Source organism: Balaenoptera physalus, assembly GCF_965194825.1.
Source record: "Balaenoptera physalus genome assembly, chromosome: 6".
Classification (NCBI taxonomy): Eukaryota; Metazoa; Chordata; class Mammalia; order Artiodactyla; family Balaenopteridae; genus Balaenoptera; species Balaenoptera physalus.
In genome coordinates this window covers 93,721,797-93,746,531 of record NC_138885.1, presented here as the reverse complement: position 1 = coordinate 93,746,531, position 24,735 = coordinate 93,721,797, and the positions used below count along the sequence as shown (strand labels likewise).

At 37.8% G+C, this 24,735-nt stretch overlaps 1 protein-coding gene across 1 annotated transcript in view; it reads right to left on the bottom strand.

Annotated features, from left to right (window-relative positions):
- Positions 1 to 24,735, bottom strand: part of CYP20A1 (cytochrome P450 family 20 subfamily A member 1) — a 62,919-nt gene that overhangs the window by 31,758 nt on the left and 6,426 nt on the right. The window contains 3 exon segments of the mRNA XM_082467251.1: positions 3,498 to 3,665; positions 24,172 to 24,198; positions 24,200 to 24,315. Coding sequence (XP_082323377.1) covers positions 3,498 to 3,665; positions 24,172 to 24,198; positions 24,200 to 24,315 — 311 coding nt within the window.

Here is a 24,735-nt window from a genome sequence, read left to right as displayed (position 1 = left end):
CAATTTATAATGATGGATATATGCCACTATACATTTGTCCAAAGCCACTGAATGTACACCATCAAGTGTGAACCCTTACATAATCTGTGGACTCTGGGTGATTATTATGTGTCCAATGTAGGTTCATCCTTGGCAAAAAAATGCACCATTCTAGTGAATGATATTGATAATGGGGGAGACTATGCATGTGTGGAAACAGGGGGTATATGCGAAATCTCTATACCATCCTCTCAATTTTACTGTAAACCTAAAACTGCTTAAAAAAGAAGTCTTTTTAAAAAAGCACTATAGGGGACTTCCCTGGTGGTCCAGTGGTTAAGACTTTGACTTCCAATGCAGAGAGTGCAGGTTTGATCCCTGGTCAGGGAGCTAAGATCCCACATGCCTCGCAGCCAAAAAACCAAAACATAAAACAGAAGCAATATTGTAACAAATTCAGTAAAGACTTTTAAAATGGTCCACATCAAAAAAAATCTTTGAAAAAGAAAATAAATAAATAAAAATTAAAAAGCACTATAAATAAAAGTAAAAGCAAATGAAAATTGAGATAAAAATAAAAAGCTCTTACAGATTAGTAAGAAAAAGAAACACATTAATAGAAATATGGGTAAAGGACATGAGACAGCACCCCATAAAAGACGAAACACAAGTTGTTCAGCAAAAATATTAAACAATGTTTAACCTCACAAACAATAAAAGAATTATAAATTTTAATCATAAAAAATCATTTTTTACTTACAAGATAGGCAAATATTTAAAAGACGCATAACTCTAAATGTCAAAAGCACAAGGAAAGGGGCTTCCCTAGTGGCGCAGTGGTTGAGAATCTGCCTGCCAATGCAGGGGACACGGGTTCGAGCCCTGGTCTGGGAAGATCCCACATGCCACGGAGCAACTGGGCCCGTGAGCCACAATTACTGAACCTGCGCGTCTGGAGCCTGTGCTCCGCAGCAAGAGAGGCCGCGATAGTGAGAGGCCCGCGCACCGCGATGAAGAGTGGCCCCCACTTGCCACAACTAGAGAAAGCCCTCACACAGAAACGAAGACCCAACACAGCCATAAATAAATAAAATTTAAAAAAAAAAAAAAAGAACCGTGTGCTCTGACATATCTCAAAATGGTTCCTTTAAAAAAAAAAAAAAAAAAAAAAGCACAAGGAAAGAGCACGCTAATGTTGGTGGGAAAATAACTGGGACAATGTTTTTGGAGGGCAGTTCAGAAACAGTATGCAATTGGGTATGAGGTGAACATTTTTCACATGTTAACACCTGTGAAATCGGTATGCATCTTATGACTGACGACATCTCCCAAGTGCTGTCAGCCAAGCAACAGTCATGGTGCAGCTGTCACTGCCTCTGCATTCACAACCTGGTTAGTGCTCCTGGTGGCACGGCTGGACAACAGCAGCCCCGGGGTGTTTCAGACATTAAAGATCATTTAAGGCAGGATTTTAAGTCATGTTTATGGTCTGAAAACTTTCCTTTGACAACTTCCAGTAATGTTAAGAAAATACCAGATTGTTGCCAAAAAATATATAAGTTGAATCTAGTCACACCCAAAAATATGTAATTTGAATCTAGTCAAACCCAAATGAGAGACAGTCTACAAAATAATTATCGTGTACTTAAAAAAAAAATGTCAAGGTCAAGAAACAAAGAAAAGCTGAGAAACTGTTTCACATTAAAGAGGTTTGACCACTAAAAGTAAAGAAATCTGAATATGGGCTCTGGATAAAAGTATGGTATGAATGCTAAATTTCCCAAGTTTGACAACTATGTTGTTGCTATATGAGAGAATATCCTTGTTTTTAGGATATACAGACTGAAGTATTTAGGGGGAAAGAAGCAAAATGTCTACTTTACTCTCAAATGGTTTGGGTAAGGAGAGGAGGAATGGATGGATGGATGCATGTATGGATGGATGGATAGATAGATAGACAGAGAATGAATGACAAAAGTAAATGGGGCAAAATGTAAACAACTGGTGAACCTGGGTGAAGGATATTATGGGAGTTCCTAGTACTAGCTGCAACTTTTCTATAGGTTTGAAATTATTATTTCTACTTTGAAATTCTAAGGAAAGAAAGGTAAAGAAAATGCCAGAATAAAAATACCCAGAATAGGAATAGGTATCAGCTGCTTGGAATAAAATTCTGGAAATAATAGTGGAGGTCCCTTTTCAAAATTGCTGTCTCATCAACATGAAAAAAATCAGATATCAACAAGTGAGTCAAAAATTGATTCTTCGTTAAAATATGAAAACATTTTAGGAATTCCTTAGCCGATTTGTTTTAGCTGGGTAACCTGAGTAGTTTACTCTAGGAAGGGGAATTAGAGTGATTTTTCCACTTTTATTTTTATGCTCCTGAACATGTGAACGTTTTCTAAGAAATTTATATTTTTCAATCATGAAACACAAGTAATAAAACCATTTTAAAGGGAAAAAGGATAATATTAAACAGTGACAGAGTGTTAAGCCACAGTTCCTAGTGATTTTGTTTTACACACATTATATTGATTATTTAACCTGTTTTTATAGATTTGAAGAAAATAAGGGATTTCTCAGAGATCCAAAATGCAGTGAAGTAAATGACTTAAGTATGATTTGAAACAAATAAAGTAATATAATACTGAGACTGATTAAAATAGAGAATAATAAAGTCCATATGTGAGTTCAGAAAAGGCAAACAGTAAACCTGTTTTCAACTGGATTAGCCTTTCTTCAAATCATATTCATTTCGTTAGTATTTTAATGCTCCATCAACTTTAATTTCTTTCTATATAGGACGTAGTCTCTATTAAGTACGGTTTTTCTCTTTATTCTAGAAATTAGTATTATTTTATAACATACTTGGTTTTGGATTTTTTGCCACGCCACGTGGCTTGCAGGATCTCAGTTCCCCAACCAGGGATTAAACCTGGGCCACGGCAGTGAAAGCCCGAAATCCTAACCGCTAGGCCACCAGGGAACTCCCGACATACTTGCTACACATTAAAAGAAAATTTTTTTAGTCATTCATTTTTTTTAAATTTCAGAAAGTAACTGCTTAGGGACTCCCTGGTGGTGCAGTGGTCGAGAATCTGCCTGCCAATGCAGGGGACATGGGTTCGATCCCTGGTCCAGGAAGATCCCACATGCCACGGAGCAACTAAGCCTGTGCGCCACAACTACTGAAGCCCGCGTGCCTAAAGCCCGTGCTCAACAAGAGAACAAGAGGAGCCACCACAAGGAGAAGCCCGCGCACCGCAACGAAGACCCAGTGCAGCCAAAAATAAATAAATAATACACATAAATTTTTAAAAAGTAACTGCTTAAAAAAGTAATTCTTAAATTTTTAAAACAGGCAACAATTAACCTTCTTGCATTGTTGTTTTTAGCCCCAAACAAGGAAATTCTGTACTATAGGATCTTAAACCTTCTTCTTAAGAGGCAAAGTCTACATTATTCAACTATCCAATTTGATGAAAGAGTAATTTTAAATTTGGCCCTAGACTTACTGTGCCATGATTCTTCTGGAAGCGAATGACTTCTTGTTCATCTTCAAATGTACTACCCATTACCATCTGCGTAACAGACTTCATCGCAAAGCCAAGCATATGCTGGCAGAGAGGGACATGTTGGGACTCTGGGTAGGAGAGCCATTTATCCAATAATTCTTCTGAAAGCTGAAAGAAAACAGAAAACCACAATGATTTACTATTTCCTCCTACTAAATCTTAGAAAAATCCATCAAGTAGACTCATTTCACAGAGTATACAGTTCAACTCCTTAATCAAAGCAAACATTCAGGTGTTTACTGACCTGTCAGGCTAACACTGGCTCCACAAATAATTACATCCCTAATAGTTTAGGTTCAGATTCTGTCAAAGGGCTGATTTGGAAAACAAAACAAACACAACAATGAAAACAGAAAATATAAGTTAAATGTTCAAAGGCTGGGAAAACCTTAAACCTAAAGGAAATTAAGATATTAAAGTCTTAGTATCTAATTAAAAATGGTAAAGGTTCCCCACAGACTGGCTGTGATATAGTAAACAATCAATAAATATATGAATATGTCAAAGTCCTAGACATGCTTCAGTGACAGAAACCTCTCAGAGTCCCTTTGTCATTCCTTCATCCAATGAATATTTATCAAATCACTTGTGGAATAAAAAACAATGTGTAGGGACTTCCCTGGTGGCACAGTGATTAAGAATCCACCTGCCAATGCAGGGGACACGGGTTCAAGCCCTGGTCCGGGAAGATCCCACATGCTGCAGTGCAACTAAGCCCACGTGACACAACTACTGAGCCCACGCTCCACAACTACTGAAGCCTGCGCACCTAGAGACCATGCTCCACAACAAGAGAAGCCACCACAATGAGAAGCCTGCGCACTGCAACGAAGGGTAGCCCCCACTTGCCGCAACTAGAGAAAGCCCACATGCAGCAATGAAGACCCAACTCAGCCAATAAATAAATAAATAAATAAATAAATAAAACAATGTGTAATAAAAAGATCAAAAGCTTTGGAGGGCTTCCCTGGTGGCGCAGTGGTTGAGAATCTGCCTGCCAATGCAGGGGACACGGGTTCAAGCCCTGGTCTGGGAAGATCCCATGTGCCGCGGAGCAGCTGGGCCCGTGAGCCACAATTACTGAGCCTGCGCGTCCGGAGCCTGTGCTCCGCAACAAGAGAGGCCGCAATAGTGAGAGGCCTGCGCACCGCGATGAAGAGTGGCCCCCGCTTGCCACAACTAGAGAAAGCCCTCGCACAGAAACGAAGACCCAACACAGCCATAAATAAATAAATAAACAAATACTTTAAAAAAAAAAAAAAGCTTTGGAATCAGAAAAACCTTGGGTTTACTTCTGGCTCTGTCACTTAGAAGTAATGTGACTTTGAGCAATTTGCTTGACTTTTACAAGGTTCAGGTGTCTCAACAGTTAAACAAGCATGACATCTCCCACTTTTCACGGTTGCTGTGATAGGGATAATTGTACTTACAGCACACAACACAGTGAGGGTTTTGTGAAATAAAATATATAAAGCCCCTTTCATGTTAGGAACTCAAATTTGAGTTACTTTCCCATATCAACTACATGAAAGTTTTGTCACAGTGTAAAGGACTTCACTTATCTACACATATGCCACTAACATAATTTTGAAAATTTATCATATCTATATAATATTTCCCATTACAATTCTCTTTCAAAATGTTCCAGAAGACAGACTGACTTCCACAATGGTGGAGTGAGGACTTTGGTGATCTCACTCTCCCTCTAAAACAGTGAAAATACGTGCAAAACAACTAAACAACTAACATCAACCATTTCAGCACTTTGGCAATTAACCAAAACCCAGTATCCACTGAGAAGTGTCTATTCAACAGGAACAACTGAACCTCGGTAAGAAGTGGGGTCTTCAGTGTTTTAACTTAAGGTTATTTCATTTTCCTTCTCTCCCCAGCTCAACAGTAGCCGAAAGTCAGCAACATTGCAGAAAACAGAGCTCTATTAAAAGCACCATCACCACTGGTCATCAAAATGGTCACTGAAAATGGAGGACAGGGAATCCCAAGACTCTAACCCTCCCCAAAAGCAAGTAATGAGCTGGCAGAAACTGTCAAAATCAACTTCTGAAAAACTCTGGAATACAGTCAAAGACTTACAACAACCAGGGGAAGCCTTGATGAAGAAAGAAGCCGTTCCTTTGTGGTAAGAAAGCACTGTGGCATTTTAAACAGCCTGCCTATAATTCCCATATCCCAGAAAGGCAGCAGCTAAGAGAACAGCAGCCCATACTCCTGGTGCAAACTGCTAGGAAGCGATACAGACATTTTTGTCAAAAAATTGTGGCTGTGGGTCTCAACCTGTCTGCCAACTCCCATCAAGGACTGGTGCAAAGGCTGCCCTTGTTTGGCCCAACTCTGGGCATTTCCAGAGCTAGGACAGGTTCCTAGGTGGCTTCTGCTGAAAACATTTAAAGGTGCACGTATTGGCTGCAACAGCTGGGACAAGCAATAAAAAGACCAAGAAGCCAGAGAAGAAAGGGGTTGGGAGAAGAGATAAATGTGGGAATGAGAGCTTTTAAAAGCTTCTGCATATACCAGGGAATTAAGAAAGTCATGCACATGCCCAAGACCAGGATACATGCTCAGAAAAGGTCTGAGAAGACTAGGCTTTCACCTCTGGGGTCTTCTGGCTCCATACAAGCAGGAAGTGAGAACTAAAGCAGAGCTGTAAAAAGCCTGGATAAGTGTTAAAGGAGGACTCCAACACAAAGCCAATCTGCAAACACTGGGAGAGTTTTTTAAATTTTTCTTTTGTCAGCTTCAAGTGTTTAAGGTAAAATCTGTCAGAACACCAGCTGACCATTAAGTGAACAGAACAGATGCTTCAGTGGCCACACACGACAAAGAACACAGACTTTACAAAAACAGTTTAGAAAAGACTAAACAAGCGAACAACAATAATCCACAACAGATAGCAAGAACAAACTCCAAGGAAGGTGAAGAATCTGATTTCAAGATTGCCATCCACAGCTGTGCCCCCTCCAGCAGAGTCTGGATCTCAGTCCTGGGAGCATGGGGTCTTCCTTGGGTGCTCTGTCTCAGCCCCAGAGTTGGTGACTGCTCCTTTTACCAGCTAGTCCTGTGTTCTTTAGAGTTATCTTTACTTCTGACTAGCTAATCTCTCATTACTCCAAATCCCCTGCTGTAGTTAGTAATTCTTTATATTAAACTTTCCCTATTTAAATAATTGTGTGCTTCATCTCTCCTGATTGGACCCACACTGCTAAAGACTTTAAGAAACACTAATCAAGAAGAAGAGAGAGAAGGTACTAATAAGGCTAATGACATTAAAAATATAACAGAGGTACTTCCCTAGTGGTCCAGTGGTGGAGAATTCACCTTCCAATGCAGGGGATGCGGGTTCAATCCCTGGTAGGGAACTAAGATCTCACATGCCGTGGTGCAACTAAGCCTGCATGTCACAACTACAGAGCCCACGCGTTCTGGAACCCGTGCACCAAAACTAGAGAGCTGGTGTGCCACAACTAGAGAGAAGCCCGCGCACCACAAGAGAAGATCCCACGTGCTGCAACTAAGACCTGACGCAGCCAAAAATAAATAAATAAATATTAAAAAATATATATGTATGACAGAATAATTGGCAATAAAGCATGAAAAGAAATGAAAGGTATTAGGATTGGAAAAGAATAAAACTGTCACTAATCTCAGATATCATGATAAACCATTAGAGTTAATAAGGGAATTTGGCAAGGTTAATGACTACAAGGTCAATATGCAGAAATCAACTGTATATATAAGTAACAAACAAACAATGAAATTTTAAAATGGTACCATTTATGATAGCATTTTTAAAAAACCACTAAATATCTAGGAGTAAATTTAATAAAAGATGTATAAGATCTCTACACTTAAAAGAGAAAAAATTATTGAGAAAAACTAAAGACCAAAAAGTGGGAGGGTATTCTTCCATACTCATGGATTGGAAAATTCCATAATACTGTGGACAAAGAATGTTGCCTACCATTCCAGTAAACAACAAATGTTGCCGCCATCAAGCCATCAGCCACTGCCGCCCCTCCTCCCCACATGGTGCACCCTGAGGGGATTCAGAATGGAGAAAAACAGGATACTGGCCCTAGATATTTAAGATGTATATCTAAGGAATAATTTCAATGAGCCCAGACTCTTACATCTTCTCATACATAGAAAAGCAATAAAATCACTAATTTGAGATATCTGGTTTTTGCGATTAGCAGTAGTCTTCTGATGTTTGACTACACAGTTTTTTTTCTCAGAATATATACGAATATATCCTGGCTCCTTCCTTACCTCTTCAGAACAGCTCCTCAGAGCCATCTGAGAGGCTGTTTCCCAGGCTATTTTTCTCAGTAAGGTCCCTGAATAAAATATAACTCACAACTTTTAGGTTGTGCATTTTTTCCCAGTCGACAACATGTAAAGGTAACTTTACATACATCAAGTGACCTACACAGGTACTTAGTTTTGACAAAGGTAACATTACAGTACAATGGAAAAAGGATGATCTTTCAATAAGTTATGCTGGGTCAACTGGATAACCATATGGGAAAAAATGAATGTTAACCCCCTTCCTCATTCTTTACACAATAATAAACACTAAATAGATTATAGATCTAAGTTCGAAAGGTAAACAGTAAAACTCTCAGAACAAAACTTAGATGAATATATTCATGACATTAAGTTAAATAAAGATTTCTCACATAAGATTTAAAATGCAGTAAATATAAAGGCAAAAAAAAATAAGTTAGACTACACTAAAATTAGTACCTGTTCATCAAAAGACAAGCTTAAGATCATATAAAATCAAGCCACAGTAGAAGATACTTGAGATATACACATATATAATACATATGCACACACACATACATCCAATAAAGTTCTTCAATTCAGAATTTTTAAAAACCTCTTAAAAAGCAGTACAAACAGAGAAAACCCAAAAGAAAACTGGGCAAAAGTCTTGAAATAGCACTACACCAGAGTGACTATCTAACCGGTCAATAAACAAATGAAGTTGCTTCGTTTTATTCACCATCAGGAAAATGCAAATCAAAATCACAATGACAAGTTCCTCCCTTCAGGGAACTTGCACAAACCTCTTAGATAGCCTCATCCACCAGAGGGCTGACAGCAGAAGCAAGAAGAACTACAGTCCTGCAGCCTGTGGATCAAAAACCACATTCACAGAATGATACACAAGATGAAAAGGCAGAGGGCTATGTACCAGATGAAGGAACAAGATAAAACCCCAGAAAAACAACTAAATGAAGTGGAGATAGGCAACCTTCCAGACAAAGAATTCAGAATAATGATAGTGAAGATGTTCCAGGACCTCGGAAAAAGAATGGAGGATAAGGTCGAGAAAATGCAAGATACGTTTAACAAAGACCTAGAGGAATTAAAGAACAAACAGAGATGAACAATACAATAACTGAAATGAAAACTACACTAGAAGGAATCAATAGCAGAATAACTGAGGCAGAAGAACGGATAAGTGACCTGGAAGACAGAATGGTGGAATTCACTGCTGCAGAACAGAAAAAAGAAAAGCAATGAAAAGAAATGAAGACAGCCTAAGAGACCTCTGGGACAACCTTACAGGCAACAACATTCGCATTATAGGGGTCCCAGAAGGAGAAGAGAGAGAGAAAGGACCAGAGAAAATATTTGAAGAGATTATAGTCGAAAACTTCCCTAACATGGGAAAGGAAATAGCCACCCAAGTCCAGGAAGTGCACAGAGTCCCATACAGGATAAACCCAAGGAGAAACATGCTGAGACACATAGTAATGAAACTGGCAAAAATTAAAGGCAAGAAAAATTATTGAAAGCAGCAAGGGAAAAATGACAAATAACATACAAGGGAACTCCCAAAAGGTTAACAGCTGATTTCTCAGCAGAAACTCTACAAGCCAGAAGGGAGTGGCATGATATACTTAAAGTGATGAAAGGGAAGAAACTACAACCAAGATTACTCTACCCGGCAAGGATTTCATTCAGATCCGATGGAGAAATCAAAAGCTTTACAGACAAGCAAAAGCTAAACGAATTCAGCACCACCAAACCAGCTCTATAACAAATGCTAAAGGAACTTCTCTAAGTGGGAAACACAAGAGAAGAAAGGACCTACAAAAACAAACCCAAAACAATTAAGAAAATGGTAATAGGAACATACATATCGATAATTACCTTAAACGTGAATAGATTAAATGCTCCAACCAAAAGACACAGGCTTGCAGAATGGATACAAAAACAAGACCCATCTATATGCTGTCTACAAGAGACCCACTTCAGACATAGGGACACATACAGACTGAAAGTGAGGGGATGGAAAAAGATATTCCATGCAAATGGAAATCAAAAGAAAGCTGGAGTAGCAATACTCATATCAGATAAAATAGACTGTAAAATAAAGAATGTTACAAGAGACAAGGAAGGACACTACATAATGATCCAGGGATCAATCCAAGAAGAAGATATAACAATTATAAATATATATGCACCCAACATAGGAGCACCTCAATACATAAGGCAACTGCTAACAGCTATAAAAGAGGAAATTGACAGTGACACAATAATAGTGGGGGACTTTAACACCTCACTTACACCAATGGACAGATCATCCAGACAGAAAATTTATGAGGAAACACAAGCTTTAAATGACACAATAGACCAGATAGATTTAATTGATATTTATAGGATAATCCATCCAAAAACAGCAGATTACACTTTCTTCTCAAGTGCGCATGGAACATTCTCCAGGATTGATCATATCTTGGGTCACAAATCAAACCGCAGTAAACTTAGGAAAATTGAAATCATATCAAGCATCTTTTCTGACCACAATGCTATGAGATTAGAAATGAATTACAGGGAATAAAACGTAAAAAACACAAACACGTGGAGGCTAAACAATATGTTACTAAATAACCAAGAGATCACTGAAGAAATCAAAGAGGAAATCAAAAAATACCTAGAGACAAATGACAATGAAAACACGACGATCCAATACCTATGGGATGCAGCAAAAGCAGTACTAAGAGGGAAGTTTATACCTATACAAGCCTACCTCAAGAAACAAGAAAAATCTCAAATAAACAATCTAACCTTACACCTGAAGGAACTAGAGAAAGAAGAACAAACAAAACCCAAAGTTAGCAGAAGGAAAGAAATCATAAAGATCAGAGCAGAAATAAGCGAAATAGAAACAAAGAAAACAACAGCAAAGATCAATAAAACTAAAAGCTGGTTCTTTGAGAAGATAAACAAAATTGATAAACCATTAGCCAGACTCATCAAGGAAAAGAGGGAGAGAACTCAAACCAATAAAATTAGAAATGAAAAAGGAGAAGTTACAACAGACACCGCAGAAATACAAAGCATCCTAAGAGACTACTACAAGCAACTCTATGCCAATAAAATGGACAACCTGGAAGAAATGGACAAATTCTTAGAAAGGTATAACCTTCCAACACTGAACAGGAAGAAACAGAAAATATGAACAGACCAATCACAAGTAATGAAATTGAAACTGTGATTAAAAATCTTCCAACAAACAGAAGTCCAGGACCACATGGCTTCACAGGTGAATTCTATCAAACATTTAGAGAAGAGCTAACACCCATCCTTCTCAAACTCTTCCAAAAAATTGCAAAGGAAGGAACACTCCCAAACTCATTCTATGAGGCCACCATCACCCTGATACCAAAACCAGACAAAGATACTACAAAAAAAGAAAATTACAGACCTATATCACTGATGAATATAGATGCAAAAATCCTCAACAAAATACTAGCAAACAGAATCCAACAACATATTAAAAGGATCAGACACCATGATTAAGTGGAATTTATCCCAGGGATGCAAGGAATCTTCAATATAAACAAATCAATCAATGTAATACACCATATTAACAAATTGAAGAAGAAAAACCATATGATCATCTCAATAGATGCAGAAAAAGCTCTCAACAAAATTCAACACCCATTTATGAAAAAAACTCTCCAGAAAGTGGGCATAGAGGGAAACTACCTCAACATAATAAAGGCCATATACAACAAACCCACAGCAAACATCATTCTCAATGGTGAAAAACTGAAAGCATTTCCTCTAAGATCAGGAACAAGACAAGGATGTCCACTCTCACCACTATTATTCAACATAGTTTTGGAAGTCCTAACCACGGCAATCAGAGAAGAAAAAGAAATAAAAGGAATCCAAATTGGCAAAGAAGAAGTAAAACTGTCACTGCAGATGACATGATACTATACATAGAGAATCCTAAAAATGCCACCAAAAAAATACTAGAGTTAATCAATGAATTTGGTAAAGTTGCAGGATACAAAATTAATGCACAGAAATCTCTTGCATTCCTATACATTAATGATGTAAAATATGAAAGAGAAATTAAGGAAACAATCCCATTTACCACTGCAACAAAAAGAATAAAATACCTAGGAATAAACCTACCTAAAGAGACAAAAGACCTGTATGCAGAAAACTATAAGACACTGATGAAAGAAATTAAAGATGATACCAACAGATGGAGAGATACACCATATTCTTGGTTGGAAGAATCAATATTGTGAAAATGACTATACTACCCAAAGCAATCTACAGATTCAATGCAATCCCTATCAAATTACCAATGGCATTTTTAACGGAACTAGAACAAAAAATCTTAAAATTTGTATGGAGACACTAAAGACCCCGAATAGCCAAAGCAGTCTTGAGGGAAAAAAATAGAGCTGGAGGAATCAGACTCCCTGACTTCAGACTATACTACAAAGCTACAGTAATCAAGACAACATGGTACTGGCACAAAAACAGAAATATAGATCAATGGAACAAGATAGAAAGCCCAGAGATAAACCCACGCACCTATGGTCAACTAATCTATGACAAAGGAGGCAAGGATATACAATGGAGAAAAGACAGTCTCTTCAATAAGTGGTGCTGGGAAAACTGGACAGCTACATGCAAAAGAATGAAATTAGAACACTCCCTAACACCATACACAAAAATAAACTCAAAATGGATTCGAGACCTAAATGTAAGACCGGACACTATAAAACTCTTAGAGGAAAACATAGGAAGAACACTCTTTGACATAAATCACAGCAAGATCTTTTTTGATCCACCTCCTAGAGTAATGGAAATAAAAACAAAAATAAACAAATGGGAACTAATGAAACTTAAAAGCTTTTGCACAGCAAAGGAAACCATAAACAAGACAAAAAGACAACCCTCAGAATGGGAGAAAATATTTGCAAACGAATCAACGGACAAAGGATTAATCTCCAAAATATATAAACAGCTCATGCAGCTCAATATTAAAGAAACAAACAACCCAATCCAAAAATGGGCTGAAGACCTAAATAGACATTTCTCCAAAGAAGACATACAGATGGCCAGAAGCACATGAAAAACTGCTCAACATCACTAATTATTAGAGAAATGCAAACCAAAACTACAATGAGGTATCACCTCACACCAGTTAGAATGGGCATCATCAGAAAATCTACAAGCAACAAATGCTGGAGAGGGTGTGGAGAAAAGGGAACCCTCTTGCACTGTTGGTGGGAATGTAAATTGATACAGCCACTATGGAGAACAGTATGGAGGTTCCTTAAAAAACTAAAAATAGAATTACCATATGATCCAGCAATCCCACTACTGGTCATATACCCTGAGAAAACCATAATTCAAAAAGACACATGCAACCCAATGTTCACTGCAGCACTATTTACAATAGCCAGGTCATAGAAGGAACCTAAATGCCCATCGACAGAAGAATGGATAAAGAAGATATGGTACATATATACAATGGAATATTACTCAGCCATAAAAAGGAATGAAACTGGGTCATTTGTTGAGACGTGGATGGATCTAGAGAGTGTCATACAGAAGGAAGTAAGTCAGAAAGAGAAAAACAAATATCGTATATTAACGCATGTATGTGGAACCTAGAAAAATGGTACAGATGAACTGGTTTGCAGGGCAGAAGTTAAGACACAGATGTAGAGAACAAACATATGGACACCAAGGGGGGAAAGCTGCCCGGGGGTGGGGATGGTGCTGTGATGAATTGGGCGATTGGGATTTACATGTATACACTTATGTGTATAAGATTGATGACTATAAGAACCTGCTGTATAAAAAATTAAATAAAATAAAATTCAAAAATTCAAAACAAAATACCCCTATACATATACCAATACCAAGGAATGGTGAGGATGCAGAAAAAGCAGAATTCTCATATGCTGTGTGGGACTGTAAATGGTAAAACCACTGTGAAAAACTATTTGGAAGCACCTACTAATGTGTCAGTTCATTTAATCGTTAATACTATGTGACAAGTAACTGTTATTGTCTCCATTTTACAAATGAGGAAATGTGTCACAGAAAATAAGTAACATGCCCAGGGCCACACAACAAAAATCACAGAATTCCTATTCCAACCCAGGCAGCTCGATGACGCATCCAAGCTCTCAACCACTATGCCTCTCTATGTGGAAGAAGGTAAAAAATATATCTTTAGAGTAACCAACTATGTTCATGTTGGGTAAGAAGGAAACTAAAACCAGATCAAAGAACTTCAAAAACAGAAGGTGTTCTAAGATTAAGGGTCAGGATGTAGGCCAAGAGTAGATTTAGGAGTGAGAGAAATACAAAGTGATAAGCAATTTGCTGTCAGAAACTCAGAGTTTGAGACTTGTCCCAACATTTAACAAAAGGAATGCTTTTGATTAGCATCACTCTAATATTTGGTTAAAGACCCAGTACCTGATAACCATTAGACCTAAACCTTCTGGAGGGCAGCTTTTTACATTGGTAATCCTAGTACCTAGCACAGTGTCTGGTAAATCGCAGGTGCTCAATAAATGTTTAGTGAGTTTACCAACCCTTTATTTAAAATGACTGTCCTGCCTCTACTTCAAAAAATAAGTTATGTTTCTGACAGAGAGTAAGAACTCTCTCAAAAGTTACTACATACCTCTTTAAATATTCAATTCTGTCTTACTAATAATGTGTCATAACTGTATATGTAAAGTCATTGAACATTATTAGCGCTTTCTCTTTATAAAATTTGGCCTTTTACAGTTTTGGGGTTTTAAAAAAGAAAAAAAAATCTGATTAAAAATACTGAACAGTACAAAAACAACAGCAGGGAACATAATTCTCCCCAAATCAACTCCTGCATATTAGCAGCTTCCAGAAGAATAAAAGAAACCAAATACATAGTCCTAAAAAAGTCCATGAATAAAAGGCTTTGTTCTTAGAGAAAATTAAATAAATTATTGAATTTTGGTTTTAATTAGTCAATGAATTATTAAGCTTTGCTCCTAATGAAAATTCAGTGACTATTCAGACTATCACTGATAGTTGAGTGGTTCATTGTTTTTGACTTGTACAGTAATACAGGTTAGTGTAAAAGAAAATTAATATGTAGAAAACAATAAATAACTTAAAAATAATATAGATGAAAATATAGAAATTAATTTAAATCACCCTAAATTCAACCCAGTAGCAATAATTACTGGTAACATTTTTTATATAGCTTTTCATGTTTTTCTATAGGTATGTGTATCCACGTACATGTGTACATACATGTGTGCATAAAGGTATACTTTGGACAATGTAATAATACTCTACAAACTGTTCTGTATACTGGTTTTTTCACTTACCATCTGTTATGGGTTGAATTGTGCCCCCAAAAAGATCTTGAAGTTCTAACCCCCAGTGCCTGTGAATGTGACCTCATTTGGGAATAGGTTCTTTGCAGATAATCAGTTTAAGATGTGCACATTAGGGTGGGCCTTAATCCAATACCACTGTGTCCTTATAAAAAGGGGAAAATTGGACACTGAAACACACACACAAACATATACACACACAGGGAAATCTCATTATAAACATGAAGGCAGAGATTGGGGTAATAAATCTACAAGCCAAGGAACACCAGAGATTACCAGCAAACTACTAGCAGCTAGGAAAGAGGCATAAAACAGATTTCCCTCACAGCCCTCAGAATGAACCAACTCTGCTGGCACCTTGATCTTGGGCAACAGCCTCCAGAACTGTGAGACAATAAATTTCTGTGTTTAAGCCACCAAGTTTGTGCTAGCTCTAGCAAACCATCTCCCCATGTCAGTAAATAAATGTCTTTGCCACCTTAATGTTTTCATTCTAATCCATTGTACAGATTTACGACCATTCAAATAATCCTCTACTACTGGATGTTTAAGTATTTTCCAATTTCTGCTACAATAAACAATGCTTCAACAGCCATCTTTGTACATACATCTATTGCCATTTGACTTCCTTAGATATGAAATTTCTGAGTTAAGAAGTAGTTTTTAAGCTTTTGCTTTATATGGCCATGCTGCCCTGGAGAAAGCCTGTATCAGCTTACACTCTTACCAGCAATCTCAGTGTCCATTTCCCATACTTTGGAACGTACTAATAAGTGTTGTCATTTTATAAAACCTCTGTCAGTCTAACAGGTAAAAAATAACTCAACATTGCTTTAATTGGCTTATCTCGTTCTAATTATTGGTAGGGTTTAAATAAGTTTCAAATATTTAATGGCCATTTACATGTTTTCCACAACGTACTGCATGTTCACTTCTTTAGCCATTTTTCTACTGGGGCTTGTATCTTTTCCTTAATAATGTGTAAGAGCTTTTGTACATAGCTGGTTTTTAAATGAAATCCAGGGTATATCTTTCCTCAGTTCTAAGTGATAGGTAGTTTTCTGGTGACCTTTCTTCTGTGGGATATTACATGTTCAAAAAAAAACCACAAACCTATAAATGGTATTCCTAAACATTGGACCTATAAAAGGTATTCCTAAATTTGGACCATTTGGGTACAAATTTAGGACCCAAATGGTATCCTAAAAACCTATCAGGACAATTTTTGACTTATCAGAGATTTTAACTGTGACTATCTCCCCACAGTACCAGATCATTAATGATTATGCAACTAACCGAGGAAATGCTTTCAGCCTATGCTGGTAAAGCCTTTTTTTTCCCCTTTTTAGCCATGACCATAAAAATTTTATTATCAATACTGTCATTTGTATCACAGAACTGTGTTATGATTTGCTCATCCATTTGTTTTGCACAGTACTCTACAAAACAATGCAAACATTAGGAATGATTTGTGGAGGTTTTTACTCTAGACATACATATCTAGTACATCTGCTAGAGGCTTATATGAATCTCTTTTAGTTTATGAATCTTGACTATGTATATTAGATGGGAATTCTAACAATCTGTTGATGAGCTTCACTTGATAGTGTTAAACCAATGAGTTCAATAATTTTGGCTATTATTACTAAGCTGTCAATTAAGAGGGTTCTGGAAAACTGTCATAAATTCTAAAATTCAGAAATACTTGTTAAACCAGAGTTTAACCCAAAAGTCATAGGAGCATGTGGGGCTGAAGCACACAGAAGAGAGAAGTTACACTCACAGAACTAAAGTGGACGTTTACACACAGCCTTGGAGCAGAGACGGTCAGGGCAGGAAGGAACCAGAACTCACAGGATGAGGTTTGAGAGGATTAGAGAAGAGTCAGAATACAGAATTCAGATCTGGACCAAAATAAAAATAAAAATAAAAAAGGCAGAAGATTTATTGTGTCAATATGAAGTACAGCTTATTTTGGAGTGATAACTCTGGTAAACAGCCCTGTTCTCTTAAAGAAAAACCATTAGTAGGGAGGAAGAGGATGCTCTGACTACAGCCCTCTTCAATCACGTTCTTGCTGATTAAATATTAATTGGTATTTCTGACTAATGAATAAGCTAAGTAACTGGCTTGTGCTATAGGGTTGAAAACATAAACCTGAAACACACTTCTCATGTATGGACCCAGTCTATGAACCAAAGCTTGAAAATATGATGGCAAGAAATGTGAAAACTGGGAAATAATTTTCCACTTTGATTTGCCTTTGATCAGACAGGAGGAGGAAAAAACGCAATACAGAACAAGGACAAAAAAGATTGAAAATTTGGGAAATAGAGCTTACGATAAAAGATTAAAGAAGTTAGAATTACTTAGTTTGAAGCAGAGAAGAAAAACTAACTAAGGCTTTTAACGATAAAGATTACTGAAAAGCATAATCACTGAAAGCAAAGCAAAGAGAAATAGGTAAAATTCCCTGGGGCTATACAATTAAATACAAAGATTCTTACAGACAAATGTTAGGTGTTTAAACAGAACAGAAAGAAAGGTTCTGACTGGTGAATGCTTAGACGGAGGCAACATAACTGCTTTCAGGTAGGACATTCAGGTGTGACAGGACCAGCTATAACAACCCAAGCAGGCAGCCTGAGAGGTCCAGAGAACCTGATGATACAACACAGTACTGACTGGGACCTCCCTGGTGGTCCAGTGGTTAAGACTCCGCACTCCCAACGCAGGGGGCCTGGGTTCAATCCCCGGTCAGGGAATTAGATTCTGCATGCCATAACTAAAGATCCCGCAAGCTGCAACTAAAGGTCCCACACGCCACAATGAAGATCTCACGTGCCACAACTAAGACCTGACACAGCCAAATAAATAAATATTTAAAACAAAATAAAACCAAATAGTACTGACAATGAGAAGGTGGAAATTTGATATACAGATCTCCTGATGGCCCTGTGAATAATGGCTATCAGTTAGAAATAGGAACTGGAAAGGAGAAAGACTAATCAGCAGTTGGCCATGGTTAAAGGCCTTGTTTGGTTAGTCTTTGGAAGCAAAACTGTGCAGAGGAGCCAACATATTAATTAATGCTTCTGGTAAACTCAACAAGCCAGTCTCAAATCTTGAATGAAAAGTGTGAGTTTCAAACAGAATTGAAGAATAAGGAAAATATGGCATTAAGCATTTACTGAATGTAATTTTTAAAAAGTGGATACTGTAGGATGAGTCAAAATGGCATCCTCTTAAGATTTATCAGTTATTCTACAATTCAAGAAAGTCACAAAAGTCTTATAATGCGCAGTCTGAATATTTTTAGGAGGAATGAACAAAGTTACAGAAGGTGAGAAGGAAAAGAAAAGAAACCTGACCAAGTAGCTATTACATGCTAAATACTGTTAAGCCCTTGAAAAAGTATGTCCTCATCGGTATGATGTCTGGAATCTGTTTAAAAATAATCCAGGCTTCCCTGGTGGCACAGTGGTTGAGAATCTGCCTGCCAATGCAGGGGACACGGGTTCGAGCCCTGGTCTGGGAAGATCCCACATGCCGCGGAGCAACTAGGCCCGTGAGCCACAGCTACTGAGCCTGCGCATCTGGAGCCTGTGCTCTGCAACAGGAGAGGCCGCGATAGTGAGAGGCCCGCACACCGCGATGAAGTGTGGCCCCCGCTTGCCGCAACTAGAGAAAGCCCTCACATAGAAACGAAGACCCAACGCAGCCAAAAATAAAAATAAATTAATTAATTAAAAAAAAATAATAATAATAATCCAGAGAGAAAGCAGGGGAGGTAAGTAGGGGTATAGATAAAGTAAGATTGTGTCTAATTTGATAACTGTTAAAAGTTTGGTGATGAGAATATGGATGTTCATTATACTATTCTATTTTTGTTTATTTAAATTTTCCATGATTTTTACACTAATTATTAGAGAAATGCAAATCAAAACTACAATGAGGTATCACCTCACACCAGTGAGAATGAATGGGCATCATCAGAAAATCTTCAAACAACAAATGTTGGAGAGGGTGTGGAGAAAAGGGAACCCTCTTGCACTGTTGGTGGGAATGTAAATTGATACAGCCACTATGGAGAACAGTATGGAGGGTCCTTAAAAAACTAAAACTCGAATTACCATATAACCCAGCAATCCCACTACTGGGCATATACCCTGAGAAAACCATAATTCAAAAAGACACATGCACCCCGATATTCACTGCAGCACTATTTACAATAGCCAGGTCATGGAAGGAACCTAAATGCCCATTAACAGTCGAATGAATAAAAAAGATGTGGTATATATATACAATGGAATATTACTCAGCCATAATAAGGAACGAAATTGGGTCATTTGTAGAGATGTGCATGGACTTAAGAGACTGTCGTACAAAGTGAAGTTAAGTCAGAAAGAGAAAAACAAATATTGTATATTAATGCATATATGTGGAACCTAGAAAAATGGTACAGATGAACTGGTTTGCAGGGCAGAAATAGAGACACAGATGTAGAGAACAAATGTATGGACACCAAGGGGGGAAAGTGGGGTGGGGGGTGATGAATTGGGAGATTGGGTTTGACACGTATACACTGACGTGTATAAAATGGATGACTAATGAGAACCTGCTGTATAGAAAAATAAATAAAATAAAATTCAAAAATTCGAAAAAAAATATTTTCCATGATTTTTAAAATTATTTACCATATATAATGTGAAAGTCAGTGGGGTGTATTTGTGTACTTGTGAGTGAATGTGGGTTTAATCTATATAGAACAGAAAGGACTCCTACGTAACCCTCCAAATGGGACAGATACAGGCCCATCAACTATAAAAACGCTGCATGAAAGAAGGAACGCATTAACTAAATTGGAAGCATTAATAAGGAGGTGTAGTTCCAGAGGAGCAGGAAAAATGTAAGAAAGAAGAAATGTGAACAGAACAGAAGAACGTTGGGAGGCGGGGGGAGCAGCAAACAAACAGCAGGAAAATCTACTTCTCAAACAAAGGAAGGAAAGGTATTTTTTTGAGTAGTTACTGTGTTCTAAGACCTGTTGTTAAGTATTTTACATCATGACCTCATATAATCCTCACAGGAAATTTGTAACATGGATGCTATTATCCTCAATTTAAGATGAGGCAATAGGACCTCCCTGGCGGTCCAGTGGTTAAGACTCTGTGCTTCTAACGCAAGGGGCACGGGTTTGACCCCTGGTTGGAGAACTAAGGGATCCCTGCAGAGTGGCCAAAAAAAAAAAAAAAAAGAGGCAATAAAAGCTCACAAAGGCCAAGTAACACACAAAGAATCATGCAGATACTAAATGACAGAAATAAGATTCAAAGCCTTTTGCCCAAGCTTAAAGTCTCTGCTCTATACAATACTACTACTTCCCAAGAAGAACATACAACAAAATAAATAACTTTCTTCGAGGTACACAGATTAGAGGAAAGGGGAAGGAAAACACAATATAAGAAGGGAGACAAGAAAGTCAATTTAATTTTGTTATGTAAGTATATCCAGGCTGTCATGGTAGTAAAGAGGGTGAATGGCGGAGGGTAGGTAACTAAACTGGATATTGGAAGAGGAGTTGGCCAGGAGTTAGCTGAGGAGAACATAGCAAGTACAGACCCACAGAGATAAGAGAAGAGACTATGAATTGAGGACCTGTAAGTTGGTCAGTATTCATTCACTGATATAATAAATATTTACTGAGGGCCTACTCTACACCAAGACCCACGGATACAGTAGACATCAAAACAGAATAGTGTCTCCCTCCGTGGAGCATACAGCTTAGGAAAGATTATTCATAGAATTACACATAAAATACTTACAAACTAGGACGTGTTGCAAAGGAAAACCAAAGGGTGTTATGACAGCATCTAAAAGGGGGACCTTCCTAGGGACAGTGGGATGATCAGAGATGGCTTCCCTGGGGAAGTGACATCTAAACTGAGCTGAAGAATAAACATGCATTAACTAGGTGTGTGGATGGTTAGGTGAGACAATCCAGGCAACAGGAACAGCATATACAGAGCCCTTGAGATAGGAGAGAACAAGGTATAGAACTAAGAGAAAACCAGGGTGGCTAGAGTATAAGCACAAATGAGAAAGTGGGAAACGAGGCTGGAAAAGTAGGCAGGTCAAACCACATATGGTCTTTAAGATTACATTCAAGACTTCGGAGTTTGTCCCAAGAGCAAAGGGAAGCCAGTGGAGGTTTTTGATCAGGGACTGATAAAATAAGAATTGTATTTTGAAAGTGTCTGTTCTCAGGGGTTATGAACATCCAGTCCATAGATACCAAAGGGTCTGTGCATAGAATCCAGGAGTCCATGAACTTGGATGAGGGGGGAAAAAAATCTTTATTTTTCACTAACCTCTAAATAAAATTTAGCATTTCTTTCTGAATATAGGGCTTTTAACTTTGTCGCAATACAAATCTCAAATACGTTCACATTATATTTTGGTTATTGTAAAACTCTCAAAATAATGGTTTTGTCTCTCATAACATCATTATTTTAAAATTGTGGAAGTTTGGGGAAGCATTGCTAGACCTTGTTATTTAATACATTAACAATAAAGAACAGATATTATAATATCACAAGTTTTTTAAAAATAACATTTTGATAACTATATCGGTTTCCTTTGTAGTTACATTTTCAAATGCTATTCTCCGAAGGAGTCTGTAGGTTTCACCACAACTGCAAGGGGTATATGTCTTAAAAAAAGCTTAAGAATCCCTATCAGAGGGTAGAAATTGGAGGAGAAGTGCAGAGAGAAGGCAGAGAAACAAGCAATCCACATAAGATGATGGAAGCTTAAACCAGGATGGGAGCAGTGCTGGTGGAGCAGAGCAATTTGAAAGATATTCAGAAGGTAAAAGTGACATTAGAGACTCTTTTCAAATGTAATTTTCTAAGAATATTTACTGTTATAAAAATACTTATCATATAATGGTAAATAAAAATGCAGAGTCTAAAACTATCTATACAGTATAATGCTGACTGAAATTCTACTGTACACAGAAATGACTGGAATGATGAAAAGTATTTGAAAATGTTAAACATGGTTATCACCGGGGAATGAACAGCAGTAAAAATGTTTATTTTTTTTCCTTAGGACTTTTCTAAACGTTTCCATATTTTATAAAGTGACTAGCAGAAAAAGCATAATTTTAGTTATTTTTGGAAGTTTTCTTCTCTTTTCTTTTCTTTTTTTTTTTTCTTTTTGGCCAAGCCACAGGGCATGCAGGATCTTAGTTCCCTGACCAGGGATGGAACCTCGAAGCCGTGCCCACCTCACCCTCACCCCACGCCCGCAGTGCAAGTGCAGAGTCTTCACCTGGACGGCCAGGGAAGTCCCTGTAAATTTTTTAATGATGGGGATATGCTTACGATACGTTTTATAATGAAAAAGTATATAAAATTGTACATACAATATGATCTCAACCATATAAAAAAATCTATAGTCAAATTACGGGTGACTTCTTTATACTATCAGATTTTCCACGTTTTTTTCAGCAACCACATTATTACTTTTATAAATTACATTATTTTTAAATGGCACGAATGGATAGATTAGCTTTGGACAGAAGGAAGGATTCTTCAAGATTTAAAATAAGAAAAAAGAACCAAGGTTTGTGATGGACAGAGTCTATTGGTGGGGGAACAGGCTATTGAGGGAGTTCACACGTAAAGGGCTCCTTGGTCTCAGCAAAGCAGGAGGCCAGGACATCTACAGCAAGCAAAGGGGCTGGTAGGGCCGGCAGTGCTAGAGTAAGGGGGAAGGTCCGCAACGGCCCTGTGGGAGCACAGGGAACTGTGAGGCAGCACACAGCGCTTGGCTAAGGGTCCTTAGGAACAAAAAGGAAACGGTACGGACTAGTATTGCTCTCCGCCTTTGTAAATGATTTGCTGAGCTTCTTAAAATGTCAGGTGCCCCTCCCAGTGATTCAGTTTGTCCAAGTAAAGGCCCAGTAATCTGCACCTTGAACAAGAGGGAGTGTTTCAGGTGAGTTCAGACCATATTTTAGGAAATGCTGGTTTTAGAGTCTGGTCTGAAAACAATGGACAAATCTACTGATACATAAAATGTCTTCAGGTTCTCTCTGCTCCCATCATTCCAACTTACATAGGGAGTCTAGATGTTAAGATTTTTGTTTTGTTTTTGTTTCGTTTTAGAATTTCAGGAGAATAAAAATCAGCTTAGAGGGACTTCCCTAGCGGTCCTGTGGTTAAGGCTCTACGCTTCCACTGCAGGAAGCATGGATTCAACCCCTGGAAGGGAACTAAGATCCCACAAGCCTTGCAGTGCGGCCCACCCCCGCAAAAAAAGAGTAAAATTCAGCTTAGAAAGACAGGTAAGAAAAGAGTAGGAAAGACAAAGACACACTAATAGTTAAAATATACAGATGGTCCCCGACGTACAATTTTTCAATGTTACCGTGGCGCAAAAGCCATAAGCGTTCAGTAGAAACGGTCCTCTGAACTTATCTTGATCTTCTGCTGGGCTAGCGTATGAAGTACGACACTTTGTGACACTGGCAGCGACAGCAGCTGTAGCCCACGGCCAGCCATGGGACCATGAGAGGAAACAGCCCATAAGCTTACAACCATTCTGTACCCAGACAACAATCTATTTTTCACTTTCTGTACAGTATTCAATAAATTACATGAGCTAGTCAACACTCTATTATAAAATAGGCTTAGTGTGAGATGATTGTGCCCAACTGCAGGCTAACGTAAGTGTTCTGAGTATGTTTAAAGCAGGCTAGGCTAAGCTATGTCCAGGAGATTAGCTGTATTTAAATGCATTTTCAACTTATATTTTTCAACTCACGATGTGTTTATCAGGCCATAACCCCATCGTAACTCGAGGAAGATCCGTATACTATTATCTGTATGATAGAACTCCAGGCCAAACTACCTTACCTTTAGCAGGAGAGCAAAATTACTCCGGCAGAGAATCAGTCACACCATTTTCGTACAATTTTTTCCTCATGAGGTTTTCGCTCACGTTCCCACTATCAGACTGATACCTTAATAATGACTTTAGCATGGTTTCAAAAGGGTCCGCTGAAACAGACAAATTAAACATTTCAAAGGCAAAGTAATCACTCAAAAAATAAATAAATAAATCTCCAGCAAAAGAACAGAGAGCAGGGAGGTACGGGACTGTAGCCAAGAGACTATGAACTTTTTTTCACAACTCCCTTGTCTTTCCTAAATGTGAACAGTTTCAAGAGGCAATAAAGATTGGCAAGAAAACAGTATTTTGACTGGAATTCCACTGTATATCATTAACACTTACATAAATTTTCTACTCACATGACAGCAATATCTTTCACTTTGTAAAAAAAAAAAATCACACCACTGATTTTTAAAGTAAAATTGATGTTGTGTATGTAACTGTCAAGTATTACAGTTAAAATTATTTAGCTGAATCCAAAAATTTCTTTTCTTTTCTCCTTCATTCATTTATAAGTGTTTCTTGTT